This window comes from Numenius arquata, chromosome 11, assembly GCF_964106895.1.
Source record: "Numenius arquata chromosome 11, bNumArq3.hap1.1, whole genome shotgun sequence".
Classification (NCBI taxonomy): domain Eukaryota; kingdom Metazoa; phylum Chordata; class Aves; order Charadriiformes; family Scolopacidae; genus Numenius; species Numenius arquata.
The window spans coordinates 4778204-4799758 of record NC_133586.1 but is presented as its reverse complement, the minus strand read 5'-3'; the positions used below and the strand labels follow the sequence as shown (position 1 = coordinate 4799758).

General features: G+C 39.8%; 1 protein-coding gene across 1 annotated transcript in view; it reads right to left on the bottom strand.

Moving 5' to 3' along the window:
- Positions 1 to 1262: 1262 nt before the first annotated feature.
- The window catches only part of LOC141470428 (protein FAM169B-like), a 40584-nt gene continuing 20291 nt past the window's right edge, over positions 1263 to 21555 (bottom strand). Inside the window, exons 4-9 of the mRNA XM_074156447.1 lie at positions 18281 to 18366; positions 16401 to 16575; positions 9194 to 9376; positions 6686 to 6814; positions 2652 to 2728; positions 1263 to 1651 (exon numbers count right to left, since the gene is read on the bottom strand). Of these exons, the coding sequence (XP_074012548.1) occupies positions 1427 to 1651; positions 2652 to 2728; positions 6686 to 6814; positions 9194 to 9376; positions 16401 to 16575; positions 18281 to 18366 (875 nt within the window). The 3' untranslated portion in view covers positions 1263 to 1426. The remainder of the gene's footprint in view (positions 1652 to 2651; positions 2729 to 6685; positions 6815 to 9193; positions 9377 to 16400; positions 16576 to 18280; positions 18367 to 21555) is intronic.

The window sequence follows — 21555 nt, the reverse complement described above, 5'->3', positions numbered from 1 at the left end:
TAGCATGCCCTTTGCAACTTGATGAATCAACAACCTGAAGATCCACTGATTATAAAGTTAGTCCTAAATGCATTCTCTTTGAGACAAGAGAACCATAGCAACACGATTAAGGCTGGCACACAATTCAGTGTTTTAATTCTCTTGGCAAACACTTGTAAGTTCCAATTATAGCTTTTCTTAAATATTTTTTTTAAAGAGATGCCTAGAAAGGTCTGATTTCGATGTGTCTCAGGCATATGGCTTACCGAGCAGCTCAACAGGGGAGGAGTTACTTGGATACATGAAAAAATGCTATGTTAAATCACAACCTTAAACAAAAACAGGGTGACAGGGATACATGTAAGCAATTATGCTGTACAGGGGCAAAAATATACATCCTGACAGTGTATCTACAATGCCTGCCTACAGAGCTGTCTCCCTGGAAATGCTGGATTAGTTTCTGGAAAGAAATAGCTACCTCTCCTTGTTCCAAGACACCCACTTAAGGAATTACAGGCTGGATCTATTCATCAAGACCCTTCTGCTGTTCTCCACTGCGCCTTCCTCTTTGCAAAGCCTTCTCTGCCACTAGACAAAAGATCTGATCCTCAAGTTTCACCTGTAATCCTTGATACAACATTCAAGCTTCAGAAACTGCCCACTAAAAAAAAAGGAAAAATCTAACACAGAACTGGTTTGTGGTGAAAGAACAAAATTTCTTTACCAAGCCATAACATGAGTAATCTATTGAAATATGTTATACTTCCAAGTTAATTAAATGCAAAACATTAGGAAAGAGACTACAGGAAATAAAACATGCAATTTGTAATCTAAACAAAGTTCTACACCCTGAACTTACACATAACATGATCACAGTGCCTGAATTGAAAGGCAGTTTAAGGCCTGTAGCTTGCTCACTCCTCTTCTCTGTACCAAACTTTTTCTGCACGAATGGAGTTTGTGTGTCATCCTGTCCACCACAGGGTCTCAGGCAGAGTTTTCTGCTAGAAAAACTCAAATGAAAGCAATTCAGGATCAATTGTTCTATTTGAAAGGAAGGTTACAGCTGTCATTCTGATACCAACGTGTGTTGCGGTATCTCTCTTCCATAATGCAGGATGTGGTTTCCATAGAAATATCTTCTTACTTCAGTATCTACAAGCCCTCCAATTATTCCCTTTTGGACATCTCACGCAATCCAATAAAATCTTTTCAGAGCAGGGAAATAACTAGGCTCAACTACTACTTAATTACTTGGTGAGAAGAAAAAGAAAAGGACAATTAGCAAAGAAAAGCTTTATTTAAAACAAAACACATGACGGAGAACATGTGCCTTGCAAAAAAATTATATCTTACCTGAAGAAGTCTCTCCAGCATTACAAATTATGAACAGTCAAGTACAATTTTTAAGATCACACTGAGATTTTGCTGATTTCTGAAAGTGCAATTATGGTATAATTCTAAATTGTTTGGTGGCCTTGTCTCCAACTAAGCCCTCAGGGCCTGCTCTTTTTCTGAATCCTTTGCTTTGCTGAGCATTGCCTGCACCTTGTTCTAAGTCCTCTTGTTCAGGACCCTGTGAGTTCAGAGTCCCTGCTGTTGCTGCTGCGTCATCTTTTTTTTCTGTGGAATCTCCTGCCATTTTCCCAACACCAGGAATGTATTCGACGCCCTGAAATTAGAACCAAGACAGAGGGAACACCAAATTACACCCAAACAACATAAACAGTGATTTGATCCTAATATAAAATGCTTCTGTCAACCAAGGCAACCATAAACACACAAGGCAAGAAACTTAGCTGTGTTCCCGCTGCTCTGCCTGAGTTCCCAGAAGCATCAGGATAAAGAAAACTGGGAGTACACGGAGCCTTGATCTGGCTGGGTGGGCTCTGAAGCCATGACCACAGCACATAACGCAAGAGCGTGCACCACAGGGGCCCATGCTGTCACAGCTCCCCCAGGAGACCCACGTCTGAAGAAAACAAACTGATTTAATTGTGCGGTAACCAAAATGTGCTGGAGCAACAACCCCTACAGCTCTTTGTTTTGCTTCCACTCGTCTCTCTTTTTTTTTTTAATTACTTGGAAAAGCTTAATTACTGTGATTTGTTTTCTCAGATACACATTCCCCTAACTAGGTTTAGGCTTCTTTCAAACCTCTCAGCCCATTCTAGGCCTTCATCCTGCAAAAAGCTAAGCACAGTCAGATCTGCAGCTCAGTCGTCGGATAAAATAATTAGAACTGTAAAGAGCTGGGCTTACTCATTCTAAAGGTGTCACACTCAAGCCCCTGTATAGGCACAGGAAAAAAAAAATCACTGTTCAGTTCAGAAAGCCATTGCATATGCAAACTTTGGAATTCACTGTTTTCCAGCTCGTTACAGTTCCATTATTTCAGTAAGGATCAAACTAAAACATTTAGCAAAAACTATCCGGTACTCTTTAGCCTCTCAAACTACTACAGCTATATAAATTAGTTCTATGAATGAATTATATGTGTATGTATATATTATATAACTATGATTACCTACATAAACCTATGGGTCAGTAGTAGAAAAACACCTATAGTTGTCTGTGATGGTCTCTCATATTTAAACCTCAATACTTCACTAAAAAGGAAAAAGGTCATGAAAGAAAAAGGAAGTCATAAAATAGCAAATTAGTGACTGTACCTTATTCATCTGGTCCACATCTGATTGTCTGGGTTTACTGGTTTGAGCTTTCTCCATACAAGAGCCCACTTCAGCCTCTGGAGAAATGGGATGAATAGTTTTGCCCCAGAAAGAGATTAAAAAGGAAAACACGTCAGCAGACTTTCATGGCAATTTTCACCTTAAAAACACACCAGCAAAAGCCACCTGAATGCTACCTTCCACCCCTCTTGCCTTGCTTTTGTTAATTAACCAAAGCAGGGTGCCTGATGACACTATCACAAAAGACGAAGGTGAACAACTGTACTAGAAACAAAATGTCTCTGGGTCTTTCTTAGCTTGAAAGTTCTGCTAAACAGACAATCCATTCATCTCTTACACCTAGAAACCCATATCCCTTCCTCCTTTTCAGAAAATGCAGATACTCTGACCAATTCAGATAAAGGATTATAAGCAATCATTTGAAATTGATTTTAATTCTTGCTCAGCCTGCTTATTTTTTGCATTAGCTTCACATTTATACACTTTATGTATATCACTAAACTACTTCAAAACACCTCAGTTCACTGCCTGGTAGATTTAGCAACTAGGATCAAATCACGTTAAATGATTTCTGTTCCTCCAATCAGCCCCAGAAGAGAAATGTCACTGTGTTCCTGTTACTGAGACCATTTCCTGTAAACAGATCTCTCCATTTTTCAAACAGTAACAACTAATTCAGAATGAACAATTGCAGCTATGTGTGACAACATGCTAAAGAGCTGTATTTTCATAGATACATGTATACATGCAGATAGAAATGTGTATACCTATGTCTATGTATCTGCACACATCCAAATTGAAGTATCAGTTGCAGTAAACAGAATGCTGCAGTTTATCTCTATTGCCACTAGATGCAGCCACATAACCTTGCAAAATTTAAAATTCTGACCTCAGGGTTATAGAAACCATTTTTTGGAATATCTAAGATAGCAGAATTCTTACAACAAAATTAATAGTATTCAGTCCCTAAGTACTGGGGGGGAAAAAAAATGTAATATGAGTAGAATTTTTCTTCTCAATAATTTTGTTCCAAAACATAGCATTGTGTATGTCAATGGGGATCTAAGAAATAAGAGCAGACTAAGACTTGTCTGTTTTCATGGTTGTTGCCATAGATCCAGATCGGAGCTGACAACATTGAATTACATAGTGTTTTGCTTTCTGCATAACAGAATAAGTAGGAATGAAGCACCATATTCCCAAGTGACACCCTAAAGACAGAATCATAGAATTGTAGAATAGTTTGGGTTGGAAGGGACCTTTAAAAGGCCATCTAGTCCAACCCCCCTGCAATGAGCAGGGATATCTTCAACTGGATCAAGTTGCTCAAAACCTCACCCACCTGACCTCAAATGTTTCCAGGGATGGGGCATGTACCAGCCCTCTGGGCAACCTGGGCCAGTGTTTCAGCACCCTCATTGTAAAAAATTTCTTCCTTATATCTAGTTTAGATCTATCTTCTTTTAGTTTAAAACTATTACCCCCTGCCCCATTGCAACAGGCCCTGCTAAATAGTTTCTCCTTGTCTTTCTTATAGACCCTCTTTCAGTACTGAAAGGCTGCAATGAGGTATCCCTGGAGCCTTCTCCAGGCTGAACAACCCCAACTCTCCCAGCCTGTCTTCATAGCAGAGGTGTTCCAGCCCTCTGATCATTTTTGTGGCCTCCTCTGGACCTGCTCCAGCAGGTCCATGTCTTTCCTGTGCTGAGGGCTCCAGTGCTGGACGCAGTACTCCAGGTGGGGTCTCACGAGAGCGGAGTAGAATCACCTCCCTCGACCTGCTAGCCCTGCTTCTTTTGATGCAGCCCAGGATATGGTTGGCTTTCTGGGCTGCCAGCGCACATTCCCAGCTCATGTCTAGTTTTTTATCCACCAAAACCCCCAAGTCCACAGGGCTGCTCTCAATACCTTCATCCCCCAGCCTATATTGATACCAGGGATGGCCTCGACCCAAGTGCAGGACCCTGCACTTGGCCTTGTTGAACCTCATGAAGTCAACATAGGCCCACTTGTCAAGCTTGTCCAGGTCCCTCTGGATGGCATCTTGTCCCTCAGGCATGTCAACCACATCACTCAGCTTGGTGTCATCTGCAAACTTGCAGAAGATCTAAATGTGTGCATATGGCACACATAAAGTGTGCAACTCTAGTGGTTTCCACTCTATGCTCCATCATTTTCCTCTCTGTGTCCCTATACCACAGCAGCTCTGGAAAGAAAAGCTTCTCTTTACATGTATGGTAAGCAGCAGACTAGCTCAGATGATAAAGAATTTCTGCACTCAGAAAATGTTTCTGCTTTACCTACTATTAACAGATAGCGTGAAGCTCTAGAAAATTCTCTTGTTATTTCTCAGCAGCGACCACACAGAGCTATGCAGGAGAAATGCTGCCTTTAGGACAAAGCAAAATAAGGGAAACTCTCCCCTAGTTTTAGCAGGTGTTATCTGTTCTGTACTCTCCTTTGGTATTTCTCTGGGTGTGTAATATGCACAGTACTGGCATAATACAAGCACAAGAAACACACAAGTAGATTCCATATGTAAAGCAGATATAATAAACGTAGTACACTGTTTTAAATACTGTTTTTATAGTGGGTTGATTTTCCACTGAAGATAGATGAAATAAAGCCTGTCCAACACATTCAGTGTAAAGGAAAGTGATGCCCAGTGAGCTGTGTACCGGAGTGAAGAATATAATTTAAAAACCAGATTTTTATTACATATTTTAGTGCCAAATTCATGTTCTTCTGCTCCCTTCCACTACAAAGATCACATTGCAACTCTCAATCCATCAAAATTATATATAAACACACACCCCCATTTCTGGTTTATATTTTCCCTCCTTTCTTTCTTTGTAGATATGAGATATCTCATTTACGTGCAGAACTGGTCAAGGCAGTTCCTAGGCCTGATGTGTATTCTTTACTGACAGCCACTCTAGTGCAATTATGTTTACCCTTGGTTTTGGGTTGTTTCTCTTTGTTTGCTTGTTTTTGTAGAAGGCGGCAAAAGAAGAAAGAAAAAAGAAAGTATACTCTCCCCTCCAGGACCTGCTTTCTGTTTGCTGATCTGATCATAGTTCTCTTTAATTGCCATTAATAAACTGAATTTAGCAAGATGGATTAAAGGAAAGAGCAACACCAGTTTTTGTTGGTTTAAAGCATGAGGAACATAAATATAACGGCTTCAGAGGAACCCAGCCTAGGGCTAAATTCTGACTTAACTCTCCTGTGGGGTGCTGCAGAGAAGATGAAACACAATGTCTCAACCGAAGGTCCCCAAGCCAATACAAAGCAGGATAGATGTGGGAAGGCATGGGAGCAATTTGCTCTGCAGCACTCCTTGCTGCACTTCCAGAAAGAGACAATGTGCGCCCTTCTTTTGGAACCTAACGCTTATCACAGCTTGTGCGCACGCAGCAGAGGGGCCTGTCTGGATCCCCAAGCCAGCTGAACAGACTACAGCAAGATCCCCATATGAACTGTCAAAAGGTTTTCCTACTCTATTGCTATCTTTTGTGAAGTAGGCAGAAAATGCTCCCAGCAAGAAGGATTTACCCTGTAGGAGAGTACTTTAAATCTTCCAAAAGCCATAATGAAAATGTTTGTGTTTCCATCCAAGAATGGTATTGGCAGCAAGTTGAAGGCAATTAAACACATTGCCCATTGGCCATACAAATTTCTTCTTTGTAATAATTTCAGAGAAACAAACCCCTCTCTATAACCCAGACATTGTGTTGTGCAACAGGAATCTTTTGGGCTAACTTCTACCCTGCTGTAAGTGCACTGCAATGGGAGTTACAGCCACTTTATGCCAAGACTGTGCTTTGTTCAGTATCTCTCAGATGCTCTGTAGTTCTGTTTCGTTACCTCATAATTTCTAAGAATTGTCCTGTTTACTGGGAAAAGACCAGCGAACTGGACTGCACACACCTATTTATTATCACTACCTAACGCTTGAATTATTTCTTATCTTTATATAACTAACACGACCAAGCTCATACTGTTTAACTCACTTCCTGAAGGGGATGACTCCATCTGAATTTTTAACCAGATATTCACTCGCTGGCTCCAATCTCCTGGTGCTTCCACCTCCCACAGTCGCTTCTGCTCCTTGGGATAAGCCTGCAAGAATTTCTGGCAAACTGAATAGGAGAAACCAAGGGGTAAAAGCATGAATTAGTGAAAAGAACAGTGGAAGAGCGAATGTATTCTATCCCAGAAATGCTCTCAGACCTACTTTCATTAGTTCCTTTGGAAATCTTTTCTTCTCTTTTCTCATCTTCCTTTTTTTTCTTAGCTGGGGCTTTTAGGAAAGCTCTATGTGGAATGACCTAAACAGCCACAAGTGAATCCTGTCTGTCTGCTTTAGTCTAGCTTCCTTCCTTCTGAGCGCAGAAATACAGGACTTGAAATGACTTACTGAGCCACCTTCTTCTGGCACAGCATCACAGAACTATCGCCAGACACTTTGCAGGTTTTAGACTAACAGCAGTGCGGGTTTTTTTACCCTCACCACTCTGAAATGAAAGGTGTTTCAGTGTCTTCCAGCTTTAACCATTAAGAATGCTACTCTAATTTCTGTTTATAAGCAAAACCTTGGTATCGGTTCATTCTTGGGCCAATAGCACCCTCCATTTCACTACTGCTACCCCATAATCCATTGCTGGGGTCCATTTACTTCTTTGGGTGTGGGAAACCAGGCAATAGGAAGAACTGAGAGAAGAATAACAGAGGTCCCTGTGTCAGATGTACGATAGCCTTTAGAAACCATGTTCCCACAGATTCTTATCACTGTCAGTACACACTGAACATTAATATAAATTGAATAAACAATCAAATTTAGGTTTGCTTATGTTATCAAACTGAAATCTGTCTTGTTTAGAGGTTTCCTTAGGATGTGTGCAGAGCCAAGAGGAGGCGTATGTTGTAGGACAAACAGTTCAAAAAATTTAAAGGGGATTTTTAAACTTGCCTTAACCACCATTCTATCAGCTCCATCAACTGTACTAAGACAGCAAACTGTAAACAAAATTATTTTCATGCTTTCCTCTCTTCATTGCAGTTCATCATACTACAGAAAGGGTAATTCATCTTCAACATTCAGTTGAGTTTAACAATGGGATGTCAAAACAAACCCCCTAATTCTGGTATGTAAACATTTGCCTTACAATAATGAGCAGATCACTGTCATTAATTTTATCCAAGGATATCCAAACTAAATGAATCATTTCAACAAAAGCTACTAAAAGTAACATATATACCAAAACAGAGGCACCTGCTAAATGGCTTTTTACTTTTAGGCATCTATAGCACATTAAACAACGTGCTAGTGAAAACTGTGTACGTTTACTACAGAGATTTAGAGTAGGTTGCACTTTTTTGTCAAAGTATGAGATTGTGGTTCCAAGGGAAATAAAAACAGGCAGTGACTTCAGTATACTCAAAATTTAACTTACAGTATTAGTATTTTTATGAAAGTAGGACCCAGAAAACCTAAGGAGATCATGATACAAGTCATATTTATTCACTATTAACTCTAGACGTAACTGAGATGAAAGCATAGTCTTGCAATATGTAGCTAGCATGAACACATAAACAGTGCAGCTTTCTGATCCGTGGGGTTTAAGCCATTGATGCCTCCCATAGGAAAAATTGGTATTATTGGGAGAAGAGAAAGAACGTTGTCAATGCTATTTCTTCCTGAATTTACAAGCAGCAGTACCTTAGAAACTTAGGGTACATTTGTATACATTCAATGGCGCATTCTGACCAAGAGAAAGAAAATATACTGTGAAAATTTTGTTGACGCTTATTAGGAAATAGCTGTAAAGTCATAAGTCAATAGAAACATCGCCCAAAAAATGACAGCAAAGACTGTATACCATACAGAGAGCAACTTTAGGAAAAAATGCTTTTCTAAAGAAAACAGTTTTATAAATAATGTAAGCACAGGTATTTTCTGTAGATTATACCAGCAAACCCAGAACTTCAACCTGAGCACAGAGAAGATATATAACTACTTAGTGATGTTTTATAAGTACCAAATGTTCAAAGACAGTCAATACAAATCAAGTACTAATGTGACTACATGAATGAGCAGAGCCTCGGTATACGGCTTATTAAATCTAGTTTCTTACAAAGGCAGTATCTACAAGAGCATTATGTGCATAGTGTAGGCTTGACAACATCTTATGATTCTTTTCCCTCTGGTGTCAAATAAAACAGGTAAGTCACTGTCTAGGGTAACGACATAGTTCTAAGAGAGAGTGAGGTAAGAATGCAAAATGTCAAACAGGCAGTATGAGTTTTATGCTTTTCATTGTCTTACATAAAAATTGGCCTACCTTTCTACAGGAAATTCCAGAATTCTCAAGAAAAGTAACCAGTTGCCAGCTAACAACAGTTCAGTTCAGACAAGTGCACTGAACTCTTACAAAGTTAAGAAATTCCGACCAAGACCATATTGAAATTTATACATTATACATGACCCTTACCTAACGTTTCCACATCAAACGATTTACCTTGATACATCGCAGCAGAAATAGGGCAGCTGATCCCCAAGGCATCCTCAGCCATGAAAGACTGACAGAAATCATGCAGCATTTTCATCCCTAGGCCACCTCTCCTGTACTTTCTCCGGACAAATATAGTATCCAAAACTGGCAGCAAGTAACATTGACTGGTTGTACCATCACAAAGGCTCCCTGAAAGCAGACAGTAAAAAATACATTAATTTGAAAACAAAATTGGTATCGCTGCACTAACTGCTGTGTAATTCTAGCCACAAATACTGCCCTCATACCTTTCCACAGGGTGACCCCAGCTGAAGTGCATTTGCACAGACAGTAAAACACTTTCCAAGAGGAAAATTTGTGCCATCAAACTGAGAGGACCTGCTTAAGATGTGGTTGATGGGGCACACCATAGTATTTTCCACATTCTGATTCTCCATAATCAGACCATCTAGGTACACAGGCAACGTACATAGGAAAAGATGTAACTGGGTTATAGCCAAAGAGGCATAAATATTCTGAATGTAATCTCAGTATATTCCTTTAGCTTTTGGCTATTCTGGTAAATCACCCCACAAACTCTTTTTATGAAATACACTGAATCACCCAACACAGTACGATCTAAACACTCAGAAGGTCCATACTGCCTGATGCAGCATTTTCCTTTCAAATATTCTATCACTTTATCAGGGTCCTGTATTTGTTTGGGAGTGAAGTTTCAAACCATTGGAGGTGAGAAGCTCTCTAGATACCTGCCCATATTCTTCCACGTGCCATGCCACCCATGACTATTCAGCCTGGGGGCAGATCTCTGGGTGGTATTCTTAAATAGTTGTTTAACCCTAACCCTAAACAAGACCTGAAAAACATTCAGGAAACACAGCAATAGGAACGTGCTGGTTTAAACATCCCAAGAATATTCAAAATTCTCAAAAGCTATTGTATCTGGCCCAAAGGAGAAAAGGGAGGCAAAAGAGCTGGGGAAAGTATCCCCCTCTGTTTCCCCCATAGATTGGGTGCAATTATTAATAAATTCTGAGATATAGCACCTGAGGTACGGGCAGGACAGCAATGACGCATGAACGTACCAGCATAACCACGTGAACAATGTTGTTATCATATCAGGAGTCAATATTACACAGGATAGCAAAATGATAATCCTGATAGTGCCTATAAGAATTTACATAACACAACCATGTGAACAAACATTGTGACCAGCGACTATTTAACTAATATAATAAATGCATATAACAGATTTGTTTTAACACGCTCTGGTCAGATGCGTCGTTATCTCAACCCCTCAAGCCCCATATTGGGTGCCAAAAAGGACTGTCGTGGTTTAGTCCCAGCCGGCAACAAAGAACCACGTGGCCGTTCACTCACTCCCCCCTCCCCAGCTGTGGGATGGGGGGAGAATCGGAAGAAAAAGGCAAAACTCATGGGTTGGGATAAAGGTAGTTTAACAGAACAGCAAAGGAAAGGGGAAAACAAGAATAATGATAAAGGAATACACAACACACCATTAATGTACAAGTGCTCACCCACTGGAACCCAGAAAGCCCAGCCCACTCGTGAGCTGCAATTCCTGCCCCCCCTCCCCACCATCTCCCCCAGGTATATACTGAGCATGATGCAAAAGTGTTGTCGACTACCCCTTTGGCTAGTTTGGGTCAGCCACCCCAGCTCTGCGTGAAAATTAACTCTATCCCTGTTGGAACAAGGGCAGATGGTCCTTGCTAATAAACACATTAAACCAGTCACTTGAAATCATGGGGACATGACATAATGCTCTACTTGTAGTCAAAATACAAACTCAAATATAAGCCTCCAAACTATAAAATCTCAGTTCTCAGTGAAAACCATCAAAACAAAATTAAAACCAAAGGATTTATTTTGCAATCATGTATGGTAAACTCAAACTGGAGTCAAGACAAAGTTGATTAAGAAGAGACATTCAGAGTCCAAAATTTTCATGTTCATCCTAAACAACTTTGGGTCCTACTGCAGGAGGTACATTAGCAATTCACAGAACAACTTCCAGTCAGTGCAGAATACCTTAAAAACAGAACCTCAAGCTACTTGACAGCATAAGCATCAAACCCCAAAATGAATGACCAACATCAGTTCACCAACCACCTACATATAGGGTAAGGTCACCATAGAAACACCTCACTGATTTATTTTAATTTTTAGAAAATATTTATAAAGATTTTATGCTGCTTCTATCTGGGTACATAGTAGTTTACTTTGTCGCTTAAATCTAATCAAGACCTTCTCAGTTTTCTTTCTTACCACTTACTAATGGACCACTCAGTCCAGGTTTCAGTGTCTTGAGACATGAAACTTTCATCACTTCACTAAGACCAATTTCACAGATCTTCTATTGAATGGTTGTTCCTAAATTCCAGTATAAGACTTTTACTTAATAAATCCAATTTTTCTTTATCACATCCCCACCGCTATCTTAAACTGAGATCTACTTCTGTTCCTTGAGTCGGTGTCTAGTACCTTTTGCTGATACGTCACCAGGCCTGACTTCAATTACTCTCTTTTCTAGGATGCCAATTCAGCAAAGCATTCACGACTATAATTCTAGACCCCAATTTGTCAAGGCTGTAGCTCTCCATTTAGCAAGAATCCACATCACTCACACTCAGCCATACAACAAGAGTATGTAAGCTACACAATCACTCAATTCACATCAAGGCTTGGTCCACCCCTGCTTAATCAAAGTGCGTGCTTAACTTCAAACACATGTTCAAGCACATTGTTGGAAAAGGATGGTTTGTGGTGGTGTTTATAACCTTTCAATATTCGTAACACATGATGGGTAGTTACTCTTTTTTTAGGAGCCAAAAACTTGAGTATATCCCCAGTCCCATTGTTAGCTGCCAGACCAACAGAGATGTTGGACTCCAGCAGTGTTGCACCATACATTCTAAGAAAGGGATAAACTTTTCCTCGTGAAGTCAATAGCTTTAAGAACTCCTGCATGTTGCAAGTGTCCTTATAAGTTTATTATTATCTCATATAGTTTGTCTCCTAAAAATCCTGATGAGACTGCTGTGCAGCAATCCCAGGAGCTGAGTGATTTATGTCTGTGCTCCTAATTTTGTGTTGAGAAGATGACAAAAACTTGTAATGTCTAAAGGCACTGTAAATAAAGAAACCATGAAGCCATTCTTCACCTTGTCCCTGGGAAACATATTAGAAGAGTCATAGCCCACAGGCATTTGAAATAAAATAAACAAACAAACCAACCTTTGGAACAAAGGCCACTTTGTCTCTAGTTCCCATCCAATAGCAAAGAGGTTACAGTAAGCTAATGGTGGCCCAGAGGTGACCACTGGGCTCTCAAACACTTGGTTCCGAGGTTTGTTTCATTGTTGAAACATACAAACAGGCTGAGTTCTGAGGTGAGGGAAGAGACAGGGAAAATAAGAGCACTGGCGATGGACATGGAAGTATTCATACAGTCTGCCCTTTGAAAGCCTTTGATCTCTTTGGTTAGGTCACGAGTGCCAAATGACCAACTTATGAGCCAGCAAAATGGTAAACAGATATTACAAGGGCAGGAAAGCAGACAGCCATTAGCATTCCCACAGAGCCACAAACCAGAAAAAAAAAAAAACACAACCCAGTCCCCACATCCAACAGACCCAAACAAAACAAGGTTGTGCATACTGACTATTTCCCTGCTGAACAAGTTGGCTTGGCGCACACATGTTTGGACAAGCCTTGAACAGGCTGAGAGCTTGTGTAAAGGGTGGGGAATATTTCTGCTGAATAGAACCCAAGGTCAACCCATTGTGTGAGTCTGTATGTGAGAAGGGGAACAAAGGTTCTGGCTTCAATAAAATTAAATGAATTCATGTCTTGACTGGTATGTAGTCATTCAATTTTTATTACAGCCAGAACCTTCAGTCTGCCTCAGAAATGCACATTAAAAATATTATTGCTAGAAAACAGAGGGAGAGAAAAGCAATTATCCAACAAGATTTCAGCTAATTATCTGTCAGGTTAACTTCAATTCTGATTATTTTTTTTCTCAAATAAATGTATGTAATCAGTGAAAATAAAACCTTATTATCTTTTTAGGATCTATTTCTAGAGAATACCACCTGGGCCACCAAAGTATTAAAAGAAATCTGAGAAGGCTTGTATGAAGAAAGGTGTGAAATGGATTTTAGCTTGGGTAACCACTTCCAAAGACCATCTCTAAGGCTCTGGGGTAGAAAAAGCAGAGACTGGACCAGGGTTGCTTTGCTTTGAATATAAAACAGATCTCAAAACCAAAGTATCTATATTAAGCCTTTCTGAAAAATATTTCATTTTCAGGTTGCTGTCTGCAAAGAAAGGGACAGGGACAAGGACCTGTCATTTCCTGTTGTACCTTTAAGTGGCTACATTCAGTGAGGTCTAACTCCTCAGCTGTCTAATATGGGAGCCGCTGACATAGATAAAATTGGAGACATTTATCTTGGCACGTGACAAAGTGTCTTATCAGCCTCATTAGTGGCTTAGTACGTCTCATCAATCTTTAGTATACCCAGTGGTAAATGCTGCATGCCTGTCATTGGACAGGAATAGGCACATACCAGGGAGGCTGGGGTGATGATCTGTGTAGTCATGAATAAATTTTGTTTTAATAAAGGTGTCTAATGCTCACGAAAAGTGATAGCCTTGAAGAATGAGTCTTCTGTTTATCTCCACAACAGGTGCAGGATGACCAGTGTTGCTAGTTGCCAAATTGTCTCAAAACCTTGACTTGCAGTCACTGCGTCTCTGAGCAAGGCGGGTGCTCGAGACCATCTGTCCCTCTTTAGCTGGACTATCAAAAGAGATCCAGTTAAGGATGCTAAGAAGATGGATGGATGTGTGGAAATGGACCAAAATTACCAAGTTCATTTTGTACAGGCCACCTAGGAACTAGCAAATGGAAATGACTTTAGAATATTGCCAAAATAGTTAATTGGAATCACTGAAGTCCATTGAAAATTTAGTTTGCATAATGGCACACTAAATCTGTAGCAAAGATCGAACAGTTTCTCCTCCTTGGTCACCGTTTCTGTGATTCACCCAGATGACTTATGTTTGAAATAGCCGTGCTCCACAGATCTGTTCTGGCTTATTTGGCTCCACTGAAGCATGTTTTTGTCATACTGTAGATAATGGAAAATTCACAGATGAGAAATACAGTTGAACACAACATCAGCATGAGAGTCTCAATTACTTGGTGAAGAAAATAAAACTATAAAGAATGGCCAGGTAATTGCAGAGCATGGAAATAAACGGAATCAAAATCACATGGTGGGCACAGAGGAAAATAATTTCTTCCTAGGACAAGAAGCTGTAACAGAGGTCCAGCACAATATAAAGTCCTGTACTTAATGCTGCCCCTACTAAATGTTCTGACCAGGAGAGTAAGAGGAAAAAGAACTCCCAGTATGATTAAAAAAAAAGTTAAAAGTTAAAGATTAAAAGAAAAGTTTGTAAAAAAATCTAGAACAACCATGTGAAATACAACTTCTAAGAGAAGATATTTATCTTAGCCTGTTTTGGGCCTAATAAATCCATGGCTCGTGTAGAAAGTAGAGAGAATAGGATCAGCCAGAGCATGGCTGGTATGAAATTGAAATCACAGAACTTCAGAAAGAGGAATTATTTTCCCAATGCATACAGCAAATCGCAAAAACGGGCAAAAACAATCTGTTTCAAGCTTCCCGAAAAGGCTTTGGCAAAAGACCACAGTAATTTGCAACACAGGCCAAAAACTAACAAATATAGCTGCCCAGAGAAAAAAAAAACACTGGCAACACAAGACAGATGCTGACAAAGCTGGACTTGAAGAATTTGTATTTTATGTGGACCTGGTTTAAAACCAAACTGTGACTCTCAACTTACTCAGAAACAGTTTCAACTTGGCTAATACTCCACCCATAACAGACTACTGTGCAAATTTATTTTACTGAAGCATGAATCATTACAGCCCGTACAAGCGTTTCTTTCCAAGAGCTTTGCTCAGAAATATTTATGGACTTAAAGGAAAATGTACTATGGCTATTGAAGTGTTTGCCAATTACAAGCCAGTTCATCAACATATTCACAGATACATACAAGATTCCTTTATCATAGGCTGTAACTTGATTCATCAATATACAGTAGCACTGTACCAGCACAGTGGTGTACAAACTACACCTCAGTGTGAAGGATTTTGCACATCCCAAGGGAGCAGAAGAGCAGAACACCTCTTATTGTTGCTGGCCTTTGAGATTTTATCAGAGAAGGCACCTTCAGACTGTCCTCTGGAATCCAAAGCAATCCATAACTGTACAGCTCTCAAGTTGTTTCTTATTCTCCCCTTCTGGACAGATGGCTACTGATTGCCGAATTAATACATTTACCTTCAAAGAAACCAACTTCTCTATGTTTAAGCTGCTGGTATCAAGATGACACCCATGAATCTTAAACACAGACTGGTAACCAGCTCCTACATGAGGGTACACACTCAGCGACATTCTAATGAAGCCTTTTCCACTCTTGCCTGGTTAATAGCAATGTACCTGTGTTCATACATACTCTCTATTTAATAAAAAACCTCACTAAAGTTTATACTGGTGCAAGTATTCCTAAAGAATCAAATACATTGTTCCTTTTCTATGCTAGTTAATCAATTAATCATCTTTTAAATTGGAAGTACCACAACTGGACAAAGCATTCCAGGATGGATCTAGTGCATACACCTTCTTCTACACAATCCACTCACTGCTCCTTATGCATCCAGGGATATTGCCACTTCTCACCACCAGCCACTCCTGAAACACTGGTTTTCCACTGTGAACTTCCACTGTACTGCTTTTTTCAGATATCATTCTTCCCAGCATGCAGTCCTTCAATCTGCGGGTAGGCCCCGCATTCTTTGTTCCTAGATGTACAACCTTCTACTTGGCTGCATTAAAGCGCGTTTTATTGGAATAAGCCAGTACCTCAGATCACTCAGTGTAACTGAGACCAGAGTTTGGAGCCATCGTGTTTAAATGAAAGTAATATGGATGGCTTCCAAATTCTGGGAAGGTTTGCTCCCCAGATTTATTCTAAGAAAGATTTGATGTAAATGTAAATGAGAGCCAGGATTATTTATACTGAAAGACAAACAAAAGGATTACATTTCTAGCTATTAGGAACCAATGGAAATGTGTCTCTAAAATGACCTTACCTTTCATCTTGACCGAGTAAAAGGCAACAGCCTCGCCGTTTCTCCAGAGTATCTTGGCACACTCGGTGGCAGAGTGAGGTAGAAAGAATGCATCATTAGCTGAACTCCCTTCCAGCATGCCAAAAATAACGTAGTTCAGAACAAAGAGGACAATCCTTTCTCCAAATGTCTGAACCTTAGAGAACAAACAAAAACAGAACAAAGAAAAATGAAGTACAGAATAGTATTTTGCGTTTCATAAAGGCTTCAAAATTAAAAAGGGATGGGAAGGAGGAAGAGGTCAGGAAATACATACACTTAATTTGGAGAAAATACCTCATGAATTGGTTCAGATAGAATAACAAAAACAGTTTTTCCCAGTGTTCCACCCTCTATCCACAGGGCATAGAATAATTAAGTAACAATTTATAAAGCTTGACATATCTCTTGTTGTCACAGAGAGGAATTCTAAAGCAGCAGGAAAAGAAGTATCTTCATTATACTCACAGCAAACTAGCCACAGATCTGGAAACAGGACCAAGGCAATCTAATCACACCCAAAAGTGAAATAAAGACAGGATTCACTGTGTCATCCTGGTTACCTCTCTCCTATTACCCGTGGCTGTCTTGCCACAGCATCAAAGAACTTTAGTGTGTGAGGACCTTACTGAGGTAGACACTATACAAACCAGAGAATAAATACAGTATGTCCCAAACAGCTTATAACTGAGGTGTAACATGAATGATTAGGTTTTATGCCATGTTTCTTATTAGACAACCAACAGGACAGGGAGATGGAGAAATATAAAGGAACAAGATCATATTGGTTACATCAAGGTGTAACATGAACGATTAGGTTTTATGCCATGTTTCTTATTAGACAACCAACAGGACAGGGAGATGGAGAAATATAAAGGAACAAGATCATATTGGTCATCAAGGTAAAAAGTGGCGCCAACAAACTTCACATGAATGCTGAAAAAGAAAATGAGAGTTTCCACAAATCACGACAATTTACCTCTTAGCAATGAGCTAGAAGGGGCAAGTTTTCAGATATTTTTTCATTCTCTTGATACAGCAGATGCTTGAAAACCTGAAAGCCTGTGTTTCTGCTCCAAGTTCTATCTTGCAAGGATTTGTATCTCAAAATCCCTCCAGTTCAGTTACCCACAAAAAGGCTACTTAATTGAGTGAGTAATTAAACTCTATCTATGGCAGATATTAGGGAAAGATGCTAAAGGAACGGAATCATTAAGGACCAAAGCTGGACAAAGAAGGTTGGGTAGGAAACAGAACTGATTTAACAGCCTCACAGCAACACAAAGCTCACATGTGGTAGGCATTTGACTTAGTTGAAAACAGACAACAGGCTACCCAAATCTCCCAAATTACAAAAAAGTAGTTGTATCCTCCTAAGATAATTTATTTGGAAAAAGAATTACAGATATAGAAACTATTAAATAACAACCGTTTCATAAAATGAACACAATATAAACATTATTCAAGGCCAAAAAACATCGTAACTAGCTATATAAGACATTGTTCCAAAGGTCAGTAACATCTCCCATCAGACAGACAGTCAAGCAACACTGAAGAGTTCTGCTAATGTAGTAATTCGGTTTATCTGATTATTTCTTTAGTAGGCAGTGAGGGTAAACTAAAAACAAAAACTAATAAATCCCACAGATGAATCATAAACAGCATACACAAAATTGTTTAGAGAGGGTTAATGTGGATGCCACTGTGCAGTGGGAGACATATGAAGTACCTGGTGAGCCACACAGCCCAGAGCCCACAGGTTACATAAAGCATGAGCTATAGGAGACCAGAGACAATTACACATGATTGTTCCAGCTGGAAAGTTCCAGGGCAAAGGCAACTGTTTAAAATAGCATCCTTACCGAAATCAGCCCATCTCTAGAAGGATCAGCCGTCTTTACTACATCTTCAACAGGCCACCAACACTGGTTCAAATAAACTGCCAAAACTACAAAAAGAAAAAGACAGAGGAACACATTACCTGCTAATAAATGCAAAGTTGGTTCCAAACCTTTCCACAAGCAGCCTCAGATCTACTTCTCCCTTCAGCTGACTCCAGTTTGATCTGCGGTGAGACAGCAGAACAATGATTGTATTTCAATTTCACCTCCATGTCCCTTGATTTCCAATTTTCAGTACCACAGGAGGCATCAAGTGAAGGTAATTTTTCTCAAGAATTTGATGTGACTTTGGTGTGACAACCTGTGTGCCATATGAACAAAGCCCTTCCTGCGTACTATGTGCTCAGCAGCACAGTAAGCTTGTGTGGTGTTTGGGACAAAGAGTGCTACCTAGATAAAGGCTACATTTTTGAAGTTTCTTTCAGACATGCCCCTGTCCAAATGGACACATACTCCATGCAAGTCAAACACAAAAGTTTTCATATCCGCTTCTATCAAATAGCTTTTCAGCTGCCTATGTGATTGAATTTCTATGTGTTTGTACCTATAGAGTACAGACTCCTAAATCTCTGCATGGACAGATGTTCATGGAAATTCAAAGGCATACAGAGAGGTTTCTATCAACAAAGGACAGACATACACATACATAATTAAGGTATACTTTGCCCTGAAACAAAAGTGTATGACCAACCTACAGGTAAGTAAGGTCCTTGTGTAGGTGCTATGCAAAACTTGCACCCCACTTCTTCCCATCCTTCCTGAATTTTTCACTTATCCAGAAAACAAGCATTTAAACTCTAATCCTACGTGTTCATCTACAGAATTCACTGCCTGCCATTAGATTTACAAGACTGCAGCAGCAACAGCGACATTGCAATTGCTCCCAAGCCCTGTTCAGAAACAAAAGTCTTAACACAGGGTCATTTCAAAGGATACAGAAGAGATTTTAAGGGTTTAGATTAGGTTTTAGAATAAACACAGAAATTTGATCATGTATGACCACCAACACACCAAGCAGCAAATATTTCAGCAAAAAGAACTTCTATTATCCATACAGTAGTGACATCCACCTCAAGAAAGTATACAGCCACAATTTCAGGAGTGCTCAAGAAGGCCACTATCTTTACTATTTTCAAATAGGGCAGGTAGCATCCTCATTTTTAGACAAAAAGATAAAATATAATGTAGGAAGTATGTTGCAAAGAACAGCATGGAATTCATACCTCGAGTCCTAAGAGACTGCGCTGTCTACTGGTTTTCTAAGATACCCAACTAGGGACATAACAAAGTTAAAAACCATCTATGAGTTAGAGGCAAATTCACGCACAAGGAAATGAAATGGCTTTAATAGGATTCATCTTTTACCTGTTTTAGGCTCAGGTTACACAAATATCACTGATGTGCACAGGTTAGTTTCCCTTTTTGCCTCAGCCTCTACCAGCTCCCACTGGCCTTAGGGCTGGAGATGCCACTTAGCTAGCTTATAGTTCAAATAATTATTAAAGCATACACCAAGAAGCGCTACACTTTGTGTACTGGGTTCACAATGAAGAAAGTATTGCATGCCAGAGCAGATGCCTGCTTATAGCACCAGATTCAATTCATTACATATTATGCACTTACTTGCATGGGAGTTTCATACTTTTTCTGTGATGGATTCAATCTGTTCCCTCAATCCTTTCACTCTGCTCTCAAATGCAAGCAGCCACTGCTCCATTACACATCCATGAAACATGCAGCTACAAAGGCAGCTGAGTCAGACAAAGGGAACATAACAGGCCAAATGCTGACTTTAATGGGAGCTGCAGAGAGGTCTGGCACATAGTTCAGACACATACAACGCACATAGTAAAGGTCAGAAAAGTTTTCAAAATCTTTGAGGAAGATAGGAAGATGCACAACCACATTCTAAAGAGCTACTTTTATAGAACATTTACTGTGCTATTCAATAATTTAAATGTGTGGAAGGGAACACTAGTTGACATAGCAACTGTCACATCACATTACTTGAGCAACCTTATCTATATGGATGCTTTCCTTGAAGGAAAAACATTTCTCCAGATTTCACACAAACATATGTACTTTGCTTTTTGTTATAATTTTTCAAGCCAACATCTGGTCTGCAGTTAAATCCATCCATGCTTCCCCATATTCTCATTTTCATTTTATAATCAACTTCGAGGAACACTCAAACGCAAACATGTTTTTTGAGACCACATGTTCCTTCGCTCTCCCAAGCCTTGTTGTTTTTTCCAAGACATTCAGTTATGTTCACCTGATAATAAGAGATCAGGTTATTGCCAACAGTAATGTACATACATCACCTGAACCCCATGAATCATGATGTACGTGATTACAATGATCTTGCAATTGCAAGACTTGATGTGCTCGATCTTGTGATTGCAAGAGTAGGTGAAATGGATTAAGTGAAATACATTTCAGTTCACAATTAATGGGGTATATACATGCCCAGTTGGGTGGCTTGCCCTGAAAGCACTCGCTTGCTAAACCTCAGTACTTTGATCACTTGCAGCCAAACATATTCAGAGTGTTGCAAGAAGCCGAGAGCCTGTGAAGCACATGATTCCGTACCACTACGGGTAGCTGGAATACCGTACTGAAACACACTGAGTTGAATTAGGCACTAAGCATAATGCAATTGTGATTATGAAATGTCTCCTTTTGCTAGGCAAGCATGGAAGCCTTCCCAGCCCAGGTCTGGATCATATTTTTACTTTCTAGACTTCGCTGGCCAAATGTTCCCACGCTGGTGCGCAAACTATTTGAATGAAATGTGCATATGAGGACTCTACACACAGAGTAAAGCAGAAAAATTAAAGCAATCCAGATTGGTACTTCTTTTTCCCCAGCCTTCATCTGAATTGCTGAAATGCATCTCTCAGCCACAAACTAAATTAAAGGCAATGAAATATATGAGAGATGAGATTTGAGTTTGTTTAATAAATATAGAATGTACCAGTTCTTTACCTTATATGAAGTCATCTTTACCTTAATTTTGGCAGGATTTCAGATTGATGGCACACTTACAGAGGCTGCTTTTGCCAAATTTCCACGTTGGAAGGACAATAGTAAATTACCCCAAAAAAATAGTTCCATGCAACTGAGCCTAGGTCAGCTATGATAATGGCGCAACCTCAGAGATCCTACATTAAACTGCGTTCTGCAACGTCAACATACCCTGAATAGCTGTGTCCCCCAGTTCCCTATCTTTAATA